General features: G+C 43.7%; 1 protein-coding gene and 1 long non-coding RNA gene across 2 annotated transcripts; one reads left to right on the top strand and one right to left on the bottom strand.

The window, feature by feature from the left end:
* Positions 1-6,703: 6,703 nt before the first annotated feature.
* On the bottom strand, positions 6,704-10,567 carry LOC311273851. The gene is made up of 3 exons (XR_014624708.1): positions 10,192-10,567; positions 9,435-9,549; positions 6,704-7,071 (listed from the first exon to the last, which is right to left on the bottom strand). It is a non-coding gene; the product is annotated as an uncharacterized lncRNA (long non-coding RNA).
* Positions 10,568-11,533: 966 nt separating this feature from the next.
* Positions 11,534-16,941, top strand: otx2b (orthodenticle homeobox 2b). The gene is made up of 4 exons (XM_084381128.1): positions 11,534-11,624; positions 13,759-13,971; positions 14,533-14,684; positions 15,329-16,941. Exons 2-4 carry the CDS (start codon positions 13,875-13,877, stop codon positions 15,950-15,952), a joined length of 873 nt encoding a protein of 290 aa, XP_084237254.1. The 5' UTR covers positions 11,534-11,624; positions 13,759-13,874; the 3' UTR covers positions 15,953-16,941.
* The last annotated feature ends 3,693 nt before the right edge of the window (positions 16,942-20,634 follow it).

Here is a 20,634-nt window from a genome sequence, read left to right as displayed (position 1 = left end):
TACATCCTCTATTTTTACCAAGCTCCATGAAGCTCTCACCTTTTACTCCCAGGCAATCCGATCCTATTTGGAGTGTGTGACGAGGGCCATTCTCCATCACCTCACTGATCAAGAGCCCCCCTGTAAAGCGGGCCCAGGGATGAGCAGGTACAGATTTGGGGAGAAGAGGGAGTGGGGCATGTAGTGAAAGAATCTGCAGTGAGCCAAGGAGGAGATTAAACGGCGGCTAACCGTCAGTACTCCTCTAACCCCCCCCAACCAGCCACCTTCCCTCTTCCTTCAACACTCCCCTCTACTTCACTGGTGTCCTGAGGGGGAGTACCAGGGGCAGGGAGGGGAGGAAGAAAGCAAGGGGGAGGCCAGTGGCACAGTGGTGGCTGAGCCATCTTGTCATCATAGCAGGACAAGCACATTCAACCGTGTCCTCTGTACCCTCCCATCTTATTCCAGACACTGTACTGCCCTCCGCCGAAATCCATCAAAACCCCTCTTTTGGCCCCTGCCTCCCCCCCTTGTTGGAGGAGTGCTCTCCGCTGGTGTCTTTTCTTTTTTTTTAAAGGGCAGAGATGAGTCCTGGGCTCTGCAGTCTTTCCAGGCGTCCAAATTAATTTGCGTCTGGGCAGCAACATAAGCAGCACGGGGCTATTTGATGAGAGTGTAGGGCAATGACATGCACTGGCAGTCACGCCTTGATCTCTTGCTTTCTTTTCTTGTCACTTTCCACCTCACCTTAATGCCAGACTCATGCCAGCCTCGTCCACATGGGTGGCACACAGACCAAACCTTGTGTTTCTAAGAGGGACTAATAACTGATGCGACGGAGAATAAACTTCAAATCGCTGCTCAAGTGTTTGTGGGGGTTTTTGTGCAAGTATCAAATACCCTTCTTAATGCAATCTTAAATTACCAAACCACTAAAATCACCACCAAAAAAACCCCACACCAGACGTAAACTGCATTGTCCTCGCAGCGAATAAAATGAGGATGCACTGCGTTGAGCAATTTCTGAAAATCCCTCGGCTAATTTTCTGATCAATACCTCAAGAACAGATCAGTTTCATAATAATAAACACAGTAAGGACATCTACAAAACAGCATTCCTTTAGTTTGATAAATGGATGTCAAAGTGAACTTAATGCAATTTGACATGCATTTGAAGTGGTGATCCAAAAAGGAGACCACAGTTAATGCCTAATTAGCGTCCCTAAATAATAAAGCAACTTAGACTAATAATTATTGCGTGTACCCATTCTACCAGTTGCACTGACAATTAACCTTTCTCAACTGGTGATTCGCAATTTGAGTAAATCCTGTTATCAGCAAATATAACACATGGCGTACACACACACATACGCGTTTCAAACACCACTCAAGGAAATCTGTGCAGTGTTTACGGTCGGGAAGCAGAACAACAAAACAAACAGCAGATATCCACTTTCAGTAAACACCACCCAACCACTTATACAGTATCTTCCCGGTGGCTTAGAGTGGGTGGGGAATCAACTTTAGGTGGCTGCTGTGAATGTCATTGAACTACTTGTGTTTACGCAGGCTTAATATTGCCACGACAAGGTCTCTTTAAACACACAACGAATGCTTCAGAATGTTTCAGGTCAATTCTGCCTGAGGGTCTAGTTTTATAAATGCCTGCCGTCCTCGCCAAGAAATTGACAATTAAAAAATTTGAGCGCCTAAAGAGAGGTGGAAGATTTGAAGTAGCGTGGAGCAGGGGTGGAGAACCTCACAATAAAGACAGTGTGGTTCTCTGCTGCTGCTGACCACTGCTCAAGGAACAAATACAGTCCAAGTGTCTGATATTAGATCACTGGAGCCAAAAACACGATTACCCACAGACAAAATAAAGGTGAAAAGATTTGGGACTGAGCGTTCTCCCAAAATGTCTCTCCCTCATCCCAATTTGGCAGCACTTGGCTTGTTGCCCACTCACATTGTGTGGACGGCCCTGCCACTGTTGCCATGGGGATGTGTGGACCTGCGCAGGCCCTGAAGGCAGAACGGCCTGGTGGTGAGGTGGGGGTTATCATCAGCAGCAGACTCTGCTGGGCCCCCATCCAGAGGCCTGGGTGCAGGAGGACATCTCCGCAGGGCCTCTCTCCCGGTGGATGCTGCCGCTGTTTCGTACCCTGCTGAGGCTCCGAGATGGGACGCCAGAGTGCAGGGCTCCGGCCTGTCCACTGGGGGTCGGCTGCCTGACTCCCGTAAGCCTGGGCCAGACGGGGTGGGCTGGGGTGGGAAGGGGCCAGGCGAGGCGAGCTGGACTCTGGCCCAGTGCGGTGACTGCCTGTCTGCCCAGGCGCTGGGCCACGCTGCCACTCCTCCCTGGGCTCGTGCCCCTGCACTTGGATTTCAAAGGGATGTGACGGGAGGGGGGGACTGGCTTTCCCTCTCCATCGCAGGATCCCTGCCCCACCAACTTCTCCAAAGCCCCCCCTCCTCAAACAGCTTTGAGCCCCCACTCTCTCCCAGCCCCCAAATGCCCCTCCAACAGCTTTTCTGTTTCAGCCATGAACCCAGGCTCCCTCTCACACTGTGCCATTCCCACCACTGCTGCCTCACATTTGGGAGGAGAAGGGGGAGGTTGTGCTGCTACACTGCACCCATCTGCCCCATGTCTTTCCATGCTGTGGACCATGATGCTGCAGCATGGCTCTCTGGGCGCCGTAAAGACTTTGGCAAGTACACTGGGCCTCCAAGCACCCCTCCCTTTGTACTCTCCCTGTCCGCCACATGCACACACTGATGCACACCATCTGATTTAAAATGTACTTACACAAAAACTAGTGCATGTGATCGTGCTCATGTGTTGACGAGACAGATGGTGGTTAGTACAGGCGGACGATTTGCACTGAAACTGTGAAATAATGTTTCAAATGCACCGACTTTACTTCGAGCTACCTCAGCTACGCCCACTGGACGCCGAGCCATCTGAGAGAGATCTGAGTCAGACGCGGTGCCACTGTGTCTGTGTGGCAACCAGCTCGTTCAGCAACTGGCCCATCATCAGTAAGCATCCTACAAAACCGAAATGACACTGACAGGCTGCGTTTCAATTGGCTGAGATCTCCTTTTCTCCCTCTCTCACTCTCACTCTCCCTCTCCCTCTATCTAGGTTTCTCTCTTCATCGCTCCCCGCATGGCATTTCTCTGGCAGGTCCTCCAGTGAAAAATTCCTCCCCTCCTGGTCTCGGCATTCCCGCAGCCAGCCTCCCTGCCTGGGCAGAGCAGAGTGGCTGGGGTTGGGTGGGATGGCGCTCCCCCCCGAGCTGGTCCCAAGCTACGGCTACAACTCCAGCCCACAACACATTCCTCCAGCCGCTGACCAGTCCCCCCAGCAACCAGGAGAGAGGTGAAGAGAGGAGGGACGGAGGCTTAGCGGTGGTTTGTTTTATATTATCTGCTGGGCTAACACTGGCATATGAAGTAACTTGCAGGAAACAGGTTCTCCTCATCGACATGTTCTTGTACGCCATGTGTCTTTGCATTTTCTCTGTTCAGTGAAAAGCCTCCTCAGTGGTTCAGTGAAGCTCAACAAGGTACAAATGGAAATCTGATGTTTCTCAGCATGTTAACAGACAGCACTCTCCTCCACAGAGATGTGATGGGGAGCACATCACAGTCTGTCAATCCCAAAGTTGCTGCTGGACAGCTCAAGCAGCAGTAGGACAGGAGCCGGACCGTCCCCTCCTCCGCTCCCTCCTACTTCTCCCCCCAAGCCCGAGCCAGGCGCTGTGTTTACTCTCCTAATTACAGGGGAGGGGCCGGCTGACAGGCGAGCCATCACAGATTCACCACAGGCCCCGGGGCTGGGAACGCTACAAACACCCGCCGCTGTCTCCCAAATGTGACGGCGATGTCCAACTGTCACGGGGGAGCCTTCACTGGCAAAACCCAAGGGCCCAAAGAGAGATATTAAAGACATGAGAGGAATTGGCAGAGTTGGCACTAACAGGGGGTACGCTTGAGAAGTCGAAGTGGGGAGCTGGGGGCATCGCCAAAGTGTCATTCAAAGCAAAGTGGGGTTTGGACAGGGCACAAACACTGATTTACACACAGACACACACACACACACACACACACACAAAATGTTGCTGTAGCTCTTATCAAACTAAGGCGGGAGAGTCTCATGTAGCAGACAAGAAACCAAAGCAGTGGAGCCACCAAACCAAGTGATGGACCATGTTGGTAAGGAAAGTTAATCCACCGGATAACATTATTCACTCCTTCTGGACCATCAAGAGCAACATGCTGTGTTCTGACTTCTGTTTGTGCTATTTCAACAAAGCACCTGGGCCCCTTTGCCACCACTCATTTTGGTGGCTAAGGGGCATGATATTTAAAGCCCCCCTCCACTCGAAAATGTGTTTTGCTTATTAAACCCTCACTTGGATGTTCAACCTGCACTTCAGAATGATGTACATGCAGAGTTTGACACAAGAAAGCTGTTTTTAAATGCGGTCCTCTGAGCTCACACTAGATCTAAGTTTAAGATTTTGTGACATCACAATGGGTATGGAAGCCAATCGTGGTCCAGTGTGCAACTTACACAAGAACGGTGTGAAAACTTGAACCCTCCAGTGCAAATACTTTCAGTGAAGTAGGAGACATCTTGTGTCCAGCAGTACAACTTTTCAAATGAACAAATATTTGCATTTTCAGAGATTCTGGATTTTGTGGTAAAATCATTCCTGACTATTTTTTAAAAACAAATTTAGGCACAATAAGAAGAACCCACACAAACTGTCCCACAAGGCCTTTATCAATAGGTCTAGATTTACTTGTTTTATACCTCTTGCTGTGTTTGTTGAATAGCATATATGCATTGATGAAGTCTCTTGGTCTTGTGGACTATTTTATTCCCAGCCTACAGAATATTTCTTGACTACTTACATTAGATTATATGGATGTTACTATAATAATTCACCGATGAATTGACAACTATGCTATTTATTTATGTGATTACACATCCATGACCATGACTATTTAATGCTGTTTGGGAGTAGATGTGTTTAATGGATGCCCTTCGATAAATTTGTCCCTTTCTATCCCCCATTTTGAGTGTTGAATGGATTTAATGCTTGTAAATTCACCTTTTTTCCTACTTTTTCATTCACTTTCGGAGTGCTTTAAAGTTGTATGATTGTTATTCAAGATTTATTGGTACCATCATATGGAGCCTTTGTATCTTTATAACCTCTTTAATGATATTTTCTGACTGATGACACACACACTAAAAGGTGACGAATAGTCAAATACATTTCTGTAGTCCTCTGATTGGTTGATTGGATGTAGGCTTCTCCTATGTATTCATAGCAATTATGGAAGTGTTGTGATGCTGTCTATTTATCTGATGAAGGTCAGACAGACTAAAACTCTGCACTGTGCAGAGCGCAGTAAACAGTCCCCTTTAATTCAATCAAGCCTTATCCAACACCCAACTCGATTGTCATGTATCGCTCTAAATTTCAAACCTGCCACAACTGCTTCATCATAATTCAAGCTCACAAGATCTGCATTAATTTGCACTCACTCTTGCAAGATCCATGAATTATTATTTGAGAAATTAACGAAAATGTTGAAAAACGTCAAAGAAAGTGAGAAAAAAAATCCCGGATCAGCACTAAAAGGGTCTAGTCCTGGCCGAGATCTATCCTTCATCCAAGTTTCTTGGAAATATGTTAAGTAGTTTTTGTGTAATTCTGCTGACAAACCAACCAACAAACAGACACAGGTGAAAACACAACCTCGTTGGTGGAGGTAGTAAGTTATTTGAGCAGTAAGCGAGACAGTGTGCAGGAGTTATTTTCATTGTTATTCAGTTAAAACCATACCAGACCAAAAAAACAGCATTCAAGCCGAGTACTGTATATTTTCTAAAATATGTCTGTAGGGGGCCTTTAAAAATGATCTCATTAGATTTGCATTGTATCAAATGATACAGCTGCACAGATTTCTACTTAACTGTATTAATGCCATGTATATGTATAGCACCTTAAAGGCATGAGAGAATAGAGAAAAGAAAGCTTATTAATCTATGACTGTGGCTTTGATTAAATATACACTGAGTTTATTAAACTGTACCTGTAGTGTGTGTGTGTGTGAGTGTGAGTGTGTGTGTGTGTGTGTGTGTGTGTACACTAACCCTCCTCCCAGGGAGGTATAATCCACTGAAGGTTGTAGTGCTCCAGTGCTGTTGGGGGGTCTGAGAGAATCCCTGTGGAAGCACAGTGCCTGACCCTATCACATATTCAGGTCAAATAAACAAAACAAGTGTCGAGAGGAAGGTTAAAAACGGAGGAATCGTCTCCTCAACCGACGGCTGAGATCGTCCCCGCTCCCTGCCGGCAACACGCACACACCTCACCCCCGAGAGGCAAGACAAGAAAACCATTTGATAAATCATGAATAGTCACAGTTGTGCGAGTGCTGTGACCATTTCTAAAATTTATTATGGGGATTACACACAAAATCACACAATGTAACATTTTCAAATGTGTTATGAATGCCTCCCAGAATCCAATTCAAATCCTAGGTTACCAAATAAGCCTGAACAAATCCCCCACATTGAGTTCTTCCTCCTTTGAAGACTTGAGAGGTCCGGTCTGCAGGGCAGGTTTTACCACGCCATGCAGACACCTCAGCACACAGAGGAGAAGGCTACTGATGGTGAGGCGGAGAGAGGGAGAGTCAGAGAGCAGGGCGCCGGTTTGACAATGATGGACTTTATTAGTTAATTAAATGTTTTATGCTTTCAGGACAGAATTGGGACAGAGAGGAAACTGACAGCGAATTCTTCACCAGAATTTAACATCAATTAGGAGTTCAATAAAGTTGTAACATGAGGACATTTAATATCGTAAACAGGCAGTGAAGAAGCTCCTCGCACAGTTCATGTTTAACCTTGAGGCGGCAGACTCTTCTCCCGTCTTACATTCGTCCTTGCCGGGTTTTCTCCACCAGTCTTGACTTTGCCTCCTCATTGATGATCTGAAGGCTCGCGCGCGCGTGTGTGTGTGTGTGTTTAATTGCATCCGCTTGTTTGTTGGCGAACTCCTGCACAAACACAACACAAACAATTATGGCACTAATTAAAAGGCATGTCATATTAATGGAAAGAGCAAACTTGGCAAACACACACACACATAAACAGGCACACACACATTATTGAGGCACCACATTTGAATTCATGGAGAAAAATTGTGTGTGGAAAATAAACCCACAATTTCATGATCAGCACACCTTTTCATTAAAGAGGAACTAGTATAACGACTCATTCAACAGCAGGAGCTCGTCTTTAATCATTTCAAGCAAAAGCTTGAAGCAAAACTCAATTTGTGAATAAGTGTAAAGATAAAATCCCAGATTCAGAGTGCAGCCTGGTGAATCTGCCTCTTAAAACTCTTCCCAAACTGACACTGAATGGGGGTTTGTCCCCCTTTAATCCCCGGGGAGGAGGCTGAATGTGTTTTGATGACCTCCAGGGTCAGTTACATGTTACATTACACAAAGGTTGGCGCTCCTTTGTGATAAGGGAACAGCGTGGGGAAAGCCCTCAGTTTAGACACCTTGCTCACTACGCAGCGAAGCAGCAGCAGCAGCAGCAGCAGCGGCGACGTATCCATCAAACCTGCCAGGCTAATTAAAATACAGCTTGTGATTATCCTACTTCAGCTCATCTCTCTCTCTCTGTCTCTCTCTTTCTGTCACCCACACACTCACAGGAAAACACAGACCCACACCGCATATCTATGCAAAATAATCTAAATCTTTTTCAGGTTAAAGAAAAGCACTGGAGCCTCGGTGGTTTGACTAAATCAAATAAATAAGGAGTAAAAAAAAATTGCATACAGCTTCATTTTTCAGTGATTTGAGATGAGTTAAAAGTAAAGAGGAGCAGCGAGGATGTAAAGATATTTTCACCTGGTAGCTGAGGTATTATTAATAACTTTGTGTTAATAAAAATGAAAAAACAATATTGCAAAAGTAACTCTGAAGTATATTCTTGTTTTATTGTCAAACGATAATATTAAATGAGGTTAATTTAAATCCAAAATGCAGGAGGGAAAAGCTTCTCCTGACATTACAGATTAAATGCATTTCTATATAAATTGGCTTTATTGGATTTTATTCCCCCCCTTTTTTTTCTGGCTCTTTTTTTTTAAAGCTCAGAGTGAATTCCTCCAACACATTCCTCATCTTCAGCCATGCAGATATCAAACAAGGAGGGAAAGAGGCTGAGGAGAGGAGAGGAAAGCCGCCTGGATAGTCAGAAGATGTACATGTGCAGCTTTAAATTCAAACAACTCACACATTTACTTTTGGCATTTAAATTCTCCTGATGTTTTCTTTTTATTTGCTCTATTTATGTATTTATTTTTTTTAAAAACATGCATTTATCCATCCCATAATGTGTTGACTATTTCTTGCTCTGCCTGGATAATAAGGCGCAGAGCGGGGGGAGAAGGGGGTCTGCCTGCTCAGTAATTACCCAATCTTGAAATGAGATTTTTTTCCTTTTTAAGGCTATCAAACAAGGGTCAAACACCCGGGCCTGTCCAATGTATTAGTAAAGATGCATAGGCTACGCATTAACTGGTGGAAATCACAGGTTGGAGCAGGCCTGGTGAAATCCTCACCCTCAGGTTGAGTGTAGCAGAGGCGGAGATAAAAGCCGTCGTCGTCAATTAGCCGGGAGTCAGTGGGAGCGCTGCTCGCCAGAGGCGTTTAACTCCTTCTCCCTTTAAACGTCCTTTTAAGATACAAAGTCCCTGCGGAGGGCCTGGCTTTACAGTTTAATAAATTATTTAGCAATTTAAACGGTGAGATCCGCCAGATAACAGCATCACACGTCACGATTTGCCACGCAGCGGTTTGAAAGTCTCGCGTTAGGGCGCATTACCACGCAGCTGCGTAAATATGATTCAAACACTCACATCTCTTTTATAAAAAATGTTGTTTGTAGCCGCAAGCTGGTAACATTGCGAGACTGTGATAGTTTGTCTCGTGGGCCGGACGTGTGAAGGAGTGAAAGTGAGAGAATGCATAACATTTTTAATGAGCAATAAGTCAAGTCAAGTTAATTTAAACTTAACACCCTGCGCTAAATGTGGGGATTTTTGGCTGGAGTCTGGTGGAGGAAAAAAGTAGGGAGGTTAAACCGTGACCTTTGTGATGGTCATCAGCGAAGAGCAATTAAAAATCCCACCAGACTTTATCTTCACACCCGTCTGAAGCTGCCCTCTATCATATGGGACTTTTTAGAAAATGTTAAACCATCTTAAAAATGTGAGCTGATGTGATTTCACTCCACTTTCCCCATCCTATTAGATGACACAACGCATGTGTGCAATCCGGCAGTGAAACCACAAATAAACATAAATACAAACACATAAAAAAAAACAAAAACAAACTGATACCTGAAGATGCAGCAGCTCCAGAGCCAAACTTCTCCTCAGCTCACATCAAATCTGCTCGTTAAAAGAAATCCAGGGGTTTATGATCCACTCAGCCGCTTCCTGCTCCGATCGAAATCTGTCAAAAGAGATGTCACTGTAGTTTGGACAAAGTTGATGTGTGTGGAGGCTCACAGCGGGGCTGCAGCTCTCGGTGAACACCAGCAGCTGTCACTGCACCTTTGACTCTGCCTGGCCTTCCACACGAGGAGCCGCGGAGAGAGGCAAAATGACGATTCATAAAACCCACGGTCTGCCTGTGTTTATAAATCTAAATCAATATTCAAATCTGTTTGAAGTGAGCGGGTGTGTCCGTGCAAGCGCGCAGTGTGTGTGTGCGTGTGTGGCTGAGTGTGTGTGTGTGTGTGTGGATGTGTGTGTGTGTGTGTGAGAGAGAGAGAGAGTGTGTGTAGGTGTTCCACAAAGCCTCTTAAGATGATACATTTACCAAGCCGTGACAAAAACCCTCGGCATATTATTTTGAGATGGGCACGCGGGTTCAAAATTCAAGTGACACAGAGGAGGCTTATTTGTCTCGTGCAGCTTGTGGGTCCTCCAGAAAATATGAAATAGGATGGACTCTGAAGTGAAGTATATTAAAAAACATAAAATAAAAATAACAGCGCATTATTATTATTATTATTGTTGTTGTTATTATTGGAATGCTGCAAAACCAAAGTTAACTTTTTTGTCTATAAAAGCCAAAATAAAACAAGCCTACCTTCATTTTTGTCTTCCTCCCTCCCTCACATCTTCCTCTTGCAGAAGTGGAAATAAGTTAAAGCCGCTCTTGTCTCCAGCCACCGACCCGAGCCTTTTTATTCTCCCTCTCCCTCCCCTGTCATTTGTTCCTCGTCCCTGGCTGCACCGTTCCCCGCAGCTCCGGTGCCTGTGCTCGGTGTCTCTCGGTGGGAGCTCTGCTGTAAAAAAAAATATTCTGGCCGATTATTTTCGGTGGTGCGGGGCCTTGTACGAGGCTGATGGGAGCAGACTGGCTGGCTCTGTGGACGGGAGGACAGTTTTAAGAAAATAAGTCGCTCTAAATCCCTCTTTTTTGCGACGCGCTGGAATGTGAGAGGACGGTGGTGCAGCCTTCACATGGAGGCAGAGCCCTGCTTTAGATCAGGGTTTAGGTTTTTTTTTTTTTTTTTCCTTGTCTTTTTTTGTCACAGATTTATTTCTCTTTACAGTATTTAACTCTTTTAGACCTGCAAACACCTAAATATTGCACTTATTTCGCTTAACCCTTCAAGATGTTTTAATATTCCTCGATTTTTCCGGAAGTTTTTTAAATACTCTCATTTTTTAAAAACATAAAATTACATTTTTGGATGATAAAAATGGCAGAAAAAAACTGACGCTATGGATAATATTTTAAAAGTATGACACAGCTAATATAATGCACGTACATTATATCTTCAGACAACTCTTTTATTTGCGCATATTTCCACCAGCCTTCATGCAACTTTCCTCCATTTTTTTTTTAATATATCTTCCTCATATCGATGTCAAATATAAAATATAATTTTTTAAAAAGGTGACTAAACAGCCACTTCTCGTCATCCACCGGCATAGCGTTTATTTATTATCAATGCGCCCTCTCTGCGGTGGGATGGGGATGTTGTCAGTCGCCCTCTCGCTGCCATTGGCTGAGGACTGTGCGTCAAAAAAAAAAAAAAAAAAGTAGCTGGAGACATTTGTTTCCCAGAAAAAAAAAAAAAACGAAAAAAAAAAACCCTCATCCTCCCCACCGGTGTGAGAGACGGAGCCGGAGACAGACCTCAGCTCAGTCCTGCGGCTCCCATTGGCTGGCAGTTTGTACAAAATCCAAGTCAAACCACTTCACTCACAACACACCAACAAATCCTAAAGGCGTACATGCAGCCTCCTCCATCATCACTCCGCCGCTGTCGCACCGCTTCCAAACCTGATGCAGCCGCTCGACGTTTAACTTTTCTCCGCACTCCTCCTCCTCTTCCTCCTCCTCTTCTTCTTCTTCTTCTTCTTCTTCTTCTGGCTGCTTCTTCTGCTCCTGCTCTCGCCTGGTTTTCTGTGTTTTTATCCGCCAGGACGACGTTTATCTGCGCTGACTTTTATTATTTCTCCTGTAAGGAAAGCGAGCAGACAAAGAACTTTACCGGCGTCGATAGCAGGGTAAGTTTAACTTTAATTATTTCTATTTTCACCGTTATTAATATCACTGTTATTTGTATTATCAGTAATGGGCTGATATCGAAATGAGGAGTCAAATAAGACAAATATAGAAGCCTTTAGGGGATCACACCGCTTGTTAAACTGCATTTTAAAGGCTTGCAAAATCTTTTTCTTTATAAAATAAAATAAAAAAAGGGAATACGACGCTTCAGCAGAGGCTCTGGTGCTTAAATTAAACACACAACGACACTTAAAGAAATGCCAGGGAGAAATCTTTGGGTAGTTAAAGGCTTCAACCTGCAGATGAAGGCTGAACACTGTTAAACTCTGAATTTATTTGAGGAGAGTAAAAAAAAAAAGACAGAAAGTGCGCGTCTGCTCACCAAACCCCATTAGAAAAACACACATTTTAACGACGTAAACGATGCAAGTGCACATAATGATCATGAAGCATCCGGTAATTAGTAGCAAAGTGATGAAGTTAGGTTGTGATAGTGTGTGCTGGTGCACACAAAGACGGATTCAAAGCTAAATCAAAGCTTTCACGACGGAATAACTGTCTTTTTGTCGCGTCGCTGTGATTCCTGGAGGTTATATTTCACCAATTTCACACTGTGACTGACTGAAGCCACAGTGCTGCTGCACCGAGGACGCCTCGTCCACCTCCACTGCGAGAAGTTTCAACTCGAGGCGAGATCCTCGTGCATCTCCCACAGCACAGCGATGCCTCGAGATTTAATTTACAGGCGAAATAACGCAACAAAAACGGATGATTGTGGAGGCGTGAGGCTCAGGGATCGAGCATTTATGGGCCTGTAGTCGAAAGATGTGTCGGGGCCTGTTTCTCTCTACTGGCTCCACACAGGAACAAACCAACACGTCACATTTCACACATTTCACCGTGTGTTTTCGAGGTTTAGGTGACAGGTTGTATTTGAGCGTCTAAAACGGTCGTTATGCGCCTCTTTCAGTTAATTTTTTTGATGTGTTTTTCCTGCCTCAGACTAAATGAAATGTTAATATGATTACATTTCAGCCACATAAACAGCAGGAATTATTAAAAGGAGTACCCGCTGGTCATTTGCATTTTCAGGAGCCTGGAGCACTTTGGAGCGTATTGATACCAAACCGCAGCTCCACTTAGATGCCACTCGGATTAGCTCGTTAATTCATCAACAGGGAGAAAAAAAACAAAACATTTATCATAATTAATTCTCGGACAGGGTGGTTATTATCGAGCGGGTGTGTGCAACTGGTACGGGTCTGTTTTTAAGTGTGACAGATTGGGATGAGGGGGTTAAAACCGTTGGATACTGGACGAAAAAAAAAAAAATGCAACTAATCAAGACGCGCAGTGGGGATGACGGCTGAGGGTCACTGAAGTTGAAGTGACAGCAATCACACATTTAGCAATCAACGTCCCAGATTTATTTCTGTTTAAAGGAAAATTACCTGGACAACGTTATTTTTTCTTTCGCTGGATTAAACGCTTCTCTGCTTCGAGTAATCTCGTGTTTAAAACGAAGAAAATCCAAGTAATTTTACCTCTTAATTGCCTTGAAAATGTTTCTTAAAAAAAAAGGGAACTCTTCGGAATTTTTAAAAATAAAGGAAATTATTCAAAATCATTTTAAATCAGGAGTCACAGCACTGAAAGGATATTTGTGTTGACTCATTAACATGAATTGAGTTTCTTCTCTCACATCGCATTGATTTTTCTGTTTACAGTCGTAAACAAACTTAATTTATTACATTAAAGGAGTCAGACGGAGTATAAAATAAAGCCAAAAGAAAATGAAGATAAGCTGCGTCTGTTCACTTTGGGAATGAGTTTTCCAGATTGTTTTAATTCTCAATAACCCGGACAATTAACACTTCCTACATTCAGTTTGCATTATGCTTCACACACAGGAGCCAGAGCCTTTAATTCAACTTTAAAGTGACTTGTTGCAGTTATAGGGCTTTTTCTGTGTGGGAGGAGGGGTTGGATTGGGGGACAGCTGGAGACGTGGTCGGTGCCTTTTTAAGGAGCGCCGTGCGTTTTGGAGAGGGCTTGTTTTCTGTCAACCTCTCTTCACTAAGGTGCGTCTTCATCGGTGTCTCTTGTCGTCTTTCTCTTTTCTTTTGGGAACAGGTGCCGGGTTTAACACGGACCGCACGGCGAGCAGAGCAGAGGACACCAAGTGCATCTCGGGAGCTCCATCAATTTTCAAAATTTTCTCCAACTTCAGCCCTCAGACAAACATTAGCATGATGTCGTATCTAAAGCAACCACCTTACACAGTCAATGGCCTCAGCTTAACTACTTCCGGAATGGATCTTTTGCATCCATCAGTGGGCTATCCAGGTGGGTGCGAACTTTTCTGAATAATAAATAAGGAGGGATGAAGGAACAGTAATGGCTCGGGGACACATTTTACAGTGTGAAATCAGGAGCCATAGAAAAACTTTTCAATCTAATAACGACCTCTACATTTTGGGATACGATAAAAACTTGTTATTAATGTCAGTATATTAATTGGTCGTTAAATTACATGAGCTACTTTTTTTTCAACTTTTTGCGCAAACGCTGAAAAACAACTTGGAGGGAATTGAAGTCTCCTCTTGAGTGATTTTATTTGTAAATGTTTTATGCTGAATTACTGGAAAATTGGTTTTATTTTTTTGCACAAATTGCACAGATTTTTTGGCACATTACACTCAAGTGTTACATTTTGCCACCGGCAAGTCTCACAGGACTCGTGCGTAATTACGCACAACAACAACAACAACAACAAAAATACATTCTGTGTTACACACCTGCCTCCGATTATGTTTGATCTTTTCACTTGCTTTTATTTATTTATTTTTTTAAACGAATACATACGTAATATAATTTAATTCACTTACATTTCATTTTTCCTGACAGCGACGCCACGGAAGCAGAGGCGAGAGAGGACTACTTTTACCCGCGCACAGCTCGACGTTTTGGAGGCGTTGTTCGCCAAAACTCGGTACCCGGACATATTCATGCGCGAAGAGGTGGCGCTGAAAATCAATCTACCTGAGTCCCGAGTACAGGTGAGCTCACCAGAAATTGATCGATGCGATTTAATATTTAAATATTAAGAAAAGAAGACTGTGTGTTAATTGTGAGACACTAAAGGAAAAGTGACACAACATGTTTTAAACACATTTGGATAATTCAACAGTTATTGTTTGGATTTAACAAAGTGGAAAAATAGTTTAGGTAGATGTAATTTACGCGGGGTTAAATGTGAAACAAAAAAAAAAGCTCGAATGACACTGAAAAAAAAAAATCGATTTTCTATCTGCACTGTTGGAAACACTCCTCTTAACCCGTGACTGACAGTGTATCTGAAGCTTAGCATTTTGTCCGCCTTAAATCAAGTGGAAAACTTTTGCCAGTGGGGTGAGATAATTCCACTTAACGACAGATTCCTGTTTCGAGAATTTGAGCAATGAAATGAGACCGATCTGTCCACTGGCACCAAAAACTTGCTTTGACAAAAAGTCGAGAAACATCTTGATTTGGACTGAAAACAAATAAAATGAATCTTCTTCTTTTTTCACATGGATTAAATCAAATTTAAAAAAAAAAAAAAAGGAACATTTAATTGTCTGTGCTCACTTAGAGAAATCTATCATTTGGGTTATATTTCCATTATAATAAAGAGATTCCTACAATAACGTGTCTCCTCCAGGTCTGGTTCAAGAACCGGCGGGCAAAGTGTCGCCAGCAGCAGCAGCAGCAGCAGAACGGGGGCCAGAACAAGGTGCGACCTGCCAAAAAGAAAAGTTCCCCGACCAGAGAAGTGAGCTCTGAGAGCGGGGCCAGCGGACAGTTCACGCCCCCCACCAGCACCACCACGGTCCCCGTCATCTCAACCAGCACCGCCCCAGTGTCCATCTGGAGCCCGGCGTCCATCTCTCCGCTCGCGGACCCCCTGTCTACCTCCTCCTCCTGCATGCAGAGGTCCTACCCCATGACCTACACCCAGGCCTCCAGCTACAGCCAGGGCTACGCCGGCTCGACGTCCTACTTCGGCGGCATGGACTGCGGCTCTTACCTCACCCCCATGCACCACCAGTTGTCAGGCCCTGGCTCGACTATCAGTCCCATGAGCACGAACGCGGTCACAAGCCATCTGAACCAGTCCCCGGCGTCCCTCTCCACCCAGGGCTACGGGACGTCCGGCCTGGGCTTCAACTCCACAGCAGACTGCTTGGATTATAAGGACCAAGCGGCGTCGTGGAAGCTGAACTTCAATGCCGATTGCTTGGATTATAAGGATCAAACGTCCTCGTGGAAATTCCAGGTCCTGTGAACAGAGCAAACAGCTGTTTAAAAAAAAGAAAAGTGCACAAACAGTGACGATCACATCAGACACAGCGCTGCTGCCATCCCTCAATAAAACACATCGGACTGGGTCAAAGTGTCCGCCGGGCTCGGCGAGGCAGGGGCCTCGGGGTGTTTGGCATGATGGTCCTCCTAGAGGAGAGGTTTAATTTATTTTAGCACTGGCAAAGAGATTTGTCTTTGTTCCGTTCATTCACAGGTTGTAGCCCCTCATCCATGTCTGTCAGTGTGTGCCTCTATGCGTCAAAATAAAAACACCTGTTGAGGACAGCACCGAAAGAAAAAGTACACCACAGCCACGGAACTAAAGTTTATCCAAGAACAAAACTCAAAGCTCGTCTTTCCGGACGAAGTGCTCGGGATGGACAGACCTCCTTTAAAAGGCTTCTTACACAACTTTGCCGAGCTGCTTTCTGGCGGAGAGACGATGAGGATGGTGTGTGGACATGGATGCACTACTTTATTTAAGAAAAAAAGTGTTTATAAGGAATCAATATGTAGTTTCTAAGAGACAATCAGTGTGTGTCTTATATAAATGGTACATATGTGTTTTTTTTATCTGTGCTAGCCTTCGAAACTGTGATCTGTTGTATTGTATGCAATTTGTGAGCCCCCCTCGCATCAGACTCTCTGCTGTGATTTTAATAGATTTCTAACTTTTTTTGGAACAACGAGAAGATGCTAATGGTTAAAAGTCACCGGCATCACAGAGAGAGACGAGACTTTTCCGAGCAGCACATGGTAGTAATAATCAAGGGTTATTATTATTATTATTATTATTATTATTATTATTATTATTATTATAGCCCCACTGGAAATGACTCTCGGCTGCTGAGAGCTCCACACTTGCTCCCCTTCATTGATCTCAACACACGGTGATTGTGGATCCTTCACTGGGCTCCAAAGATGGTGTGACCTCACCGCTGAAAAGACATGAATAAAGGTCCTGTGAGCTTACTCTTTCATCGAGACACGATCTGTGCGTGAGTGTGCGTGAGTGAGTGTGTGAGGTGGGGGAGAGAGAGAGGGGGGTGGGTGGGATAATGGAGTCTGATAATGTGCGCAAAATGAATGGTGGGTGTTTTTCTGAGATGGTTTATTTGAGTTATTCTGAAGTCTTAAAAAGGAATTATGAGGGGGGAAAAAATCCAAAAGGCACAAATTATAGCGAGTAAAAAAAATAATAAAAGTCATGATAATGGCTCTATTTTTTTTATTTTAGTTGGGCCTGACTTAAAAAAAAGACACTCAATATTTGGAGAAAATATGAAGGAAAGAAATCCACTGATTTTACCGATTTAATATATTTTTTAAAACAGATCTCGGCAGTTTTGTTGGTGTGTTAATTAAGCCAATAATGAGAGTTTTATACTTCACCATGGCAACCAAACGTGTGTTATAATCAAAGATATTATATTAACACAACATGGATTAAAAATCGCATTATATATCTTATTGTAATTATTGTTTTTAGAGCCGAGGACGCATGCAAAAAATCTATTACAGGTCTTTTTAACGAAAAATAGTCGAATTAGACACTAAAAAATGAAAATGGGGTCATAGTTTTTCTTCTTTCCTTTCTTAGTTTCCGGTAGTTCAATTCAGAACAGTCTCAACAAAGAGAGTGTGCAGGTTTGGGAGAAAGCAGTGTTAAATCCCGGCCTCCAAGAGATGTTAATCCCAATATTTTACCGGCGGGGGTTTCTGCGGGGCGCAGGGGCAGCAGTGGTCCCATTCAAAGCCCCACCGCATGAGTTTTACATGCCTGATCCCCAAATGTGCGCCCTGATAGGAAGGCTGATATTTCATGGAAGAGGAGAAATGCAAACACACGTTCATGTTTTATTAATCCACCAAGAAACTGCACTCATTTGCTTTAATTACACGTGTGTAAGGCCTTTTACGCACAGGAGGGGATACATCTCCAGGAATATCATCACAAAAAAACAAATAGAAAAATTGGTTGTAGTTTTTTTTTTTGTTAGTTGGCAGCGCAGGTGATCGTTTCTTTAAATATGATGTTGGGTCGCGAAGAGAAAAAGTCATCCAGGAGATAAACCTGCAGAAACTCGGCACCGAAACCCTGAACATTTACTGCTCAGTGCTTTATTTTTAAACTCAAGAGAAACTCGCGCTAACACTCCTGTGAACTCATCACTGTGTGAGTTATCAAGTGTGCACGACTTTAAAAATATTACGCGAGGTGAATTGGTTTATTTGCATGAAGCATCCTCCTAAAAAAAAAATGGAAAAAAAAAAGGATCAATTTTTCTTAAAATACAGTCTGAGGAGTCAGAAGGTTAAAGCTGCTCTTGAGAGAGGGTTTGGTCTGTGCTTACTCCCCCTCCACCAGCAAACTCTCCAACGTTACTGTCAGCGTGCTCGACGACACGACACAATAAAGTCAGAGCGGCTGTGGGATCTGTAATGAGTCGACATGGCTCTGCAGTGGGCTAATTGTTAGAAGTCCAACATTCAATTAGCATCCTTGACATTGCCAATAATCTCTCTTTCATTGGAGTCTCCGCTAAAGGAGCGCACTAATTAAAAGCGTTGCTTGAAATAATCGAAGCGTTAAAGAGAAGAGCGACTTTGATTCCACTCCTGTGGACAGAAAAAAAAAAATAGGTGTGTGTGTGTGTTTTAGTTTGAAAGACTTAATTATACAATAGCCCGTATCCATAACTTATTCAAGGGTGAAGCAGAAATAGCTCCTTTAATTTCCTTTTTATCACGCAGCCTGATTTTTTTTTTGTGTGTTTTTTTTGGCGCAATAATATTCAAGAATCAATTAGAATATCGCCGCAATGCCACGCCAAGTTTGGCACCATGCATATACATCGTTATGGCGATAAACAATGCAACAATTGAACTTGGAAACAATAGCGGAGTCTGACAGAAAAGGCCTGAATATTCATGAGGTGCGTCTCTCCTCTCAGTGTCAACAACTCCTCCAGCCAGACTGCTGCAGCGACAGAAAGAGAGAGAGAGGGAGGAGAAGAAGAAGAAAAAAAACTGTTGCAGGCTGCAGGGTCACTTTCAAATGTCAGCTGTGGAGAACAAAACCAGAGGAGGAGGAAGGATGAGGAGTCTGAGGACGGACTCCACCACACTGAATACACTGAACAAAACACGAGTCATTGTCAAAAGTACCCTAAATATGAAGTGATGCCACAGATGATTACAAAATAAAAGCACGGTCCACCTCACTGTGAAACACCCCCCCACCACCACCACCACGCACACCCTCGTCCCCTTAATCGATGCTCACTGATACATCCAATATCAGCTGACACACAATGGGCTTGTTATTGTAACCTCGGAGCCTCGTGTCTTCAAAGTGCACAAGTCATGGAGGAGGATTAGACATGCGGCCTCCACAATACTTCATACATACAATGAGTTTTTAATCAAGTCCAAAAGCAGCGCTGAGGAGCATATGGGACCAACAGACGCGGCATTAATCCCTCTTGGTTTTTTTTGTCTAACAGCGGGCCGCACAGCGCCCCTCGTCCCCTGGTCTGGTCGCTGTCCGGTCGGTCACAAACACGAGTCATCCAGCCCTAACACAACATCGGCCTGCTCACGAGCTGGAGGCCGCAACGCCTGCGGGGAGACTGTGGTCCGATCACCGGTGAGGTTAGAGTGAACCACAGATCTGATTTAGAAATGATCACAAAGAAATACACCAGCATGAGACTCCCTCGAGGTTCATTCTGCAAAAGTCTGCAGGAAATTCAAGTCAAGATTTTGCTGATGAACTCGTTGGGACTTTCAGTGAATGTGAAACGTGAGTGCTGATGATGAAAAGGCAAATAAAACCAGTTTATTACTGGGAAGGAGACAAAGATAGACATGTGGAGATTAGAGAAACTACCCAGGAATGTGGGACAGTTTGTAAAAATTGTTAAAAAATGAAGCCTTGTCTTGTTTGATAGGCTGCTCAATAATATATACAGTATATTCATGTGTATTTAATTGCCAGACATTGTAATGAAAATAAAAAATAAAAGCAACATAACATAATGACTGGGAACATGTGCCAACAACTAATAAAATTAAAATAAACAACAAACATAAATCACATTTTTAAGCTAATCCAGCAGTATCCCCTTGAAAGTGCTTATCCAGGCTTAGTCGACATTTTCTGAAATTATTTAAGTTTGTGACATCATCAATGAATTTGATAATCTTGTCAAAGATTAAATTAAAAGGGTTTTGTGTAGCAGCCCCATAATAACAGATTTAGATGTTTTAAAAAATGAAGTCTAAAGAGATTTGAAAGTAAGCGCAGTAAAAAGCATGTTATTTTAATTTCTCAGACTGCTCACACAAATCCGTGGATTTGCAGAGATCCACGACTGATAATGATACGAGCAGGCTGACTAGCTGGAGGTCTGATGGAGCAAAAGAGGGGCCACACATTCACTCTGCTCGGGCAGTCGTCGCTCCACCTGCGAGATAACCTCAAAAACACACTCAGGATGTTTCACTTTTCCTTCCACAACCTGCAGTGAACACAACACATGAAAGCACATTGTCAGGGACTTTCATTCCTTTGCTCACATAAGTGCTCTTTTAAAAAAAAAAAAAAAAACTGTCTCGCCAAATATGCCTAAACATTTGGCTTATGATGTTCATAAGCCCCAC

The sequence above is a fragment of the Pagrus pagrus genome (assembly GCF_965226575.1).
Source record: "Pagrus pagrus genome assembly, chromosome: 18".
In the NCBI taxonomy this organism is placed as follows: Eukaryota; Metazoa; Chordata; class Actinopteri; order Spariformes; family Sparidae; genus Pagrus; species Pagrus pagrus.
Note: the sequence above shows the minus strand (reverse complement) of the source record. Positions and strands in the feature narration are given on the sequence as shown.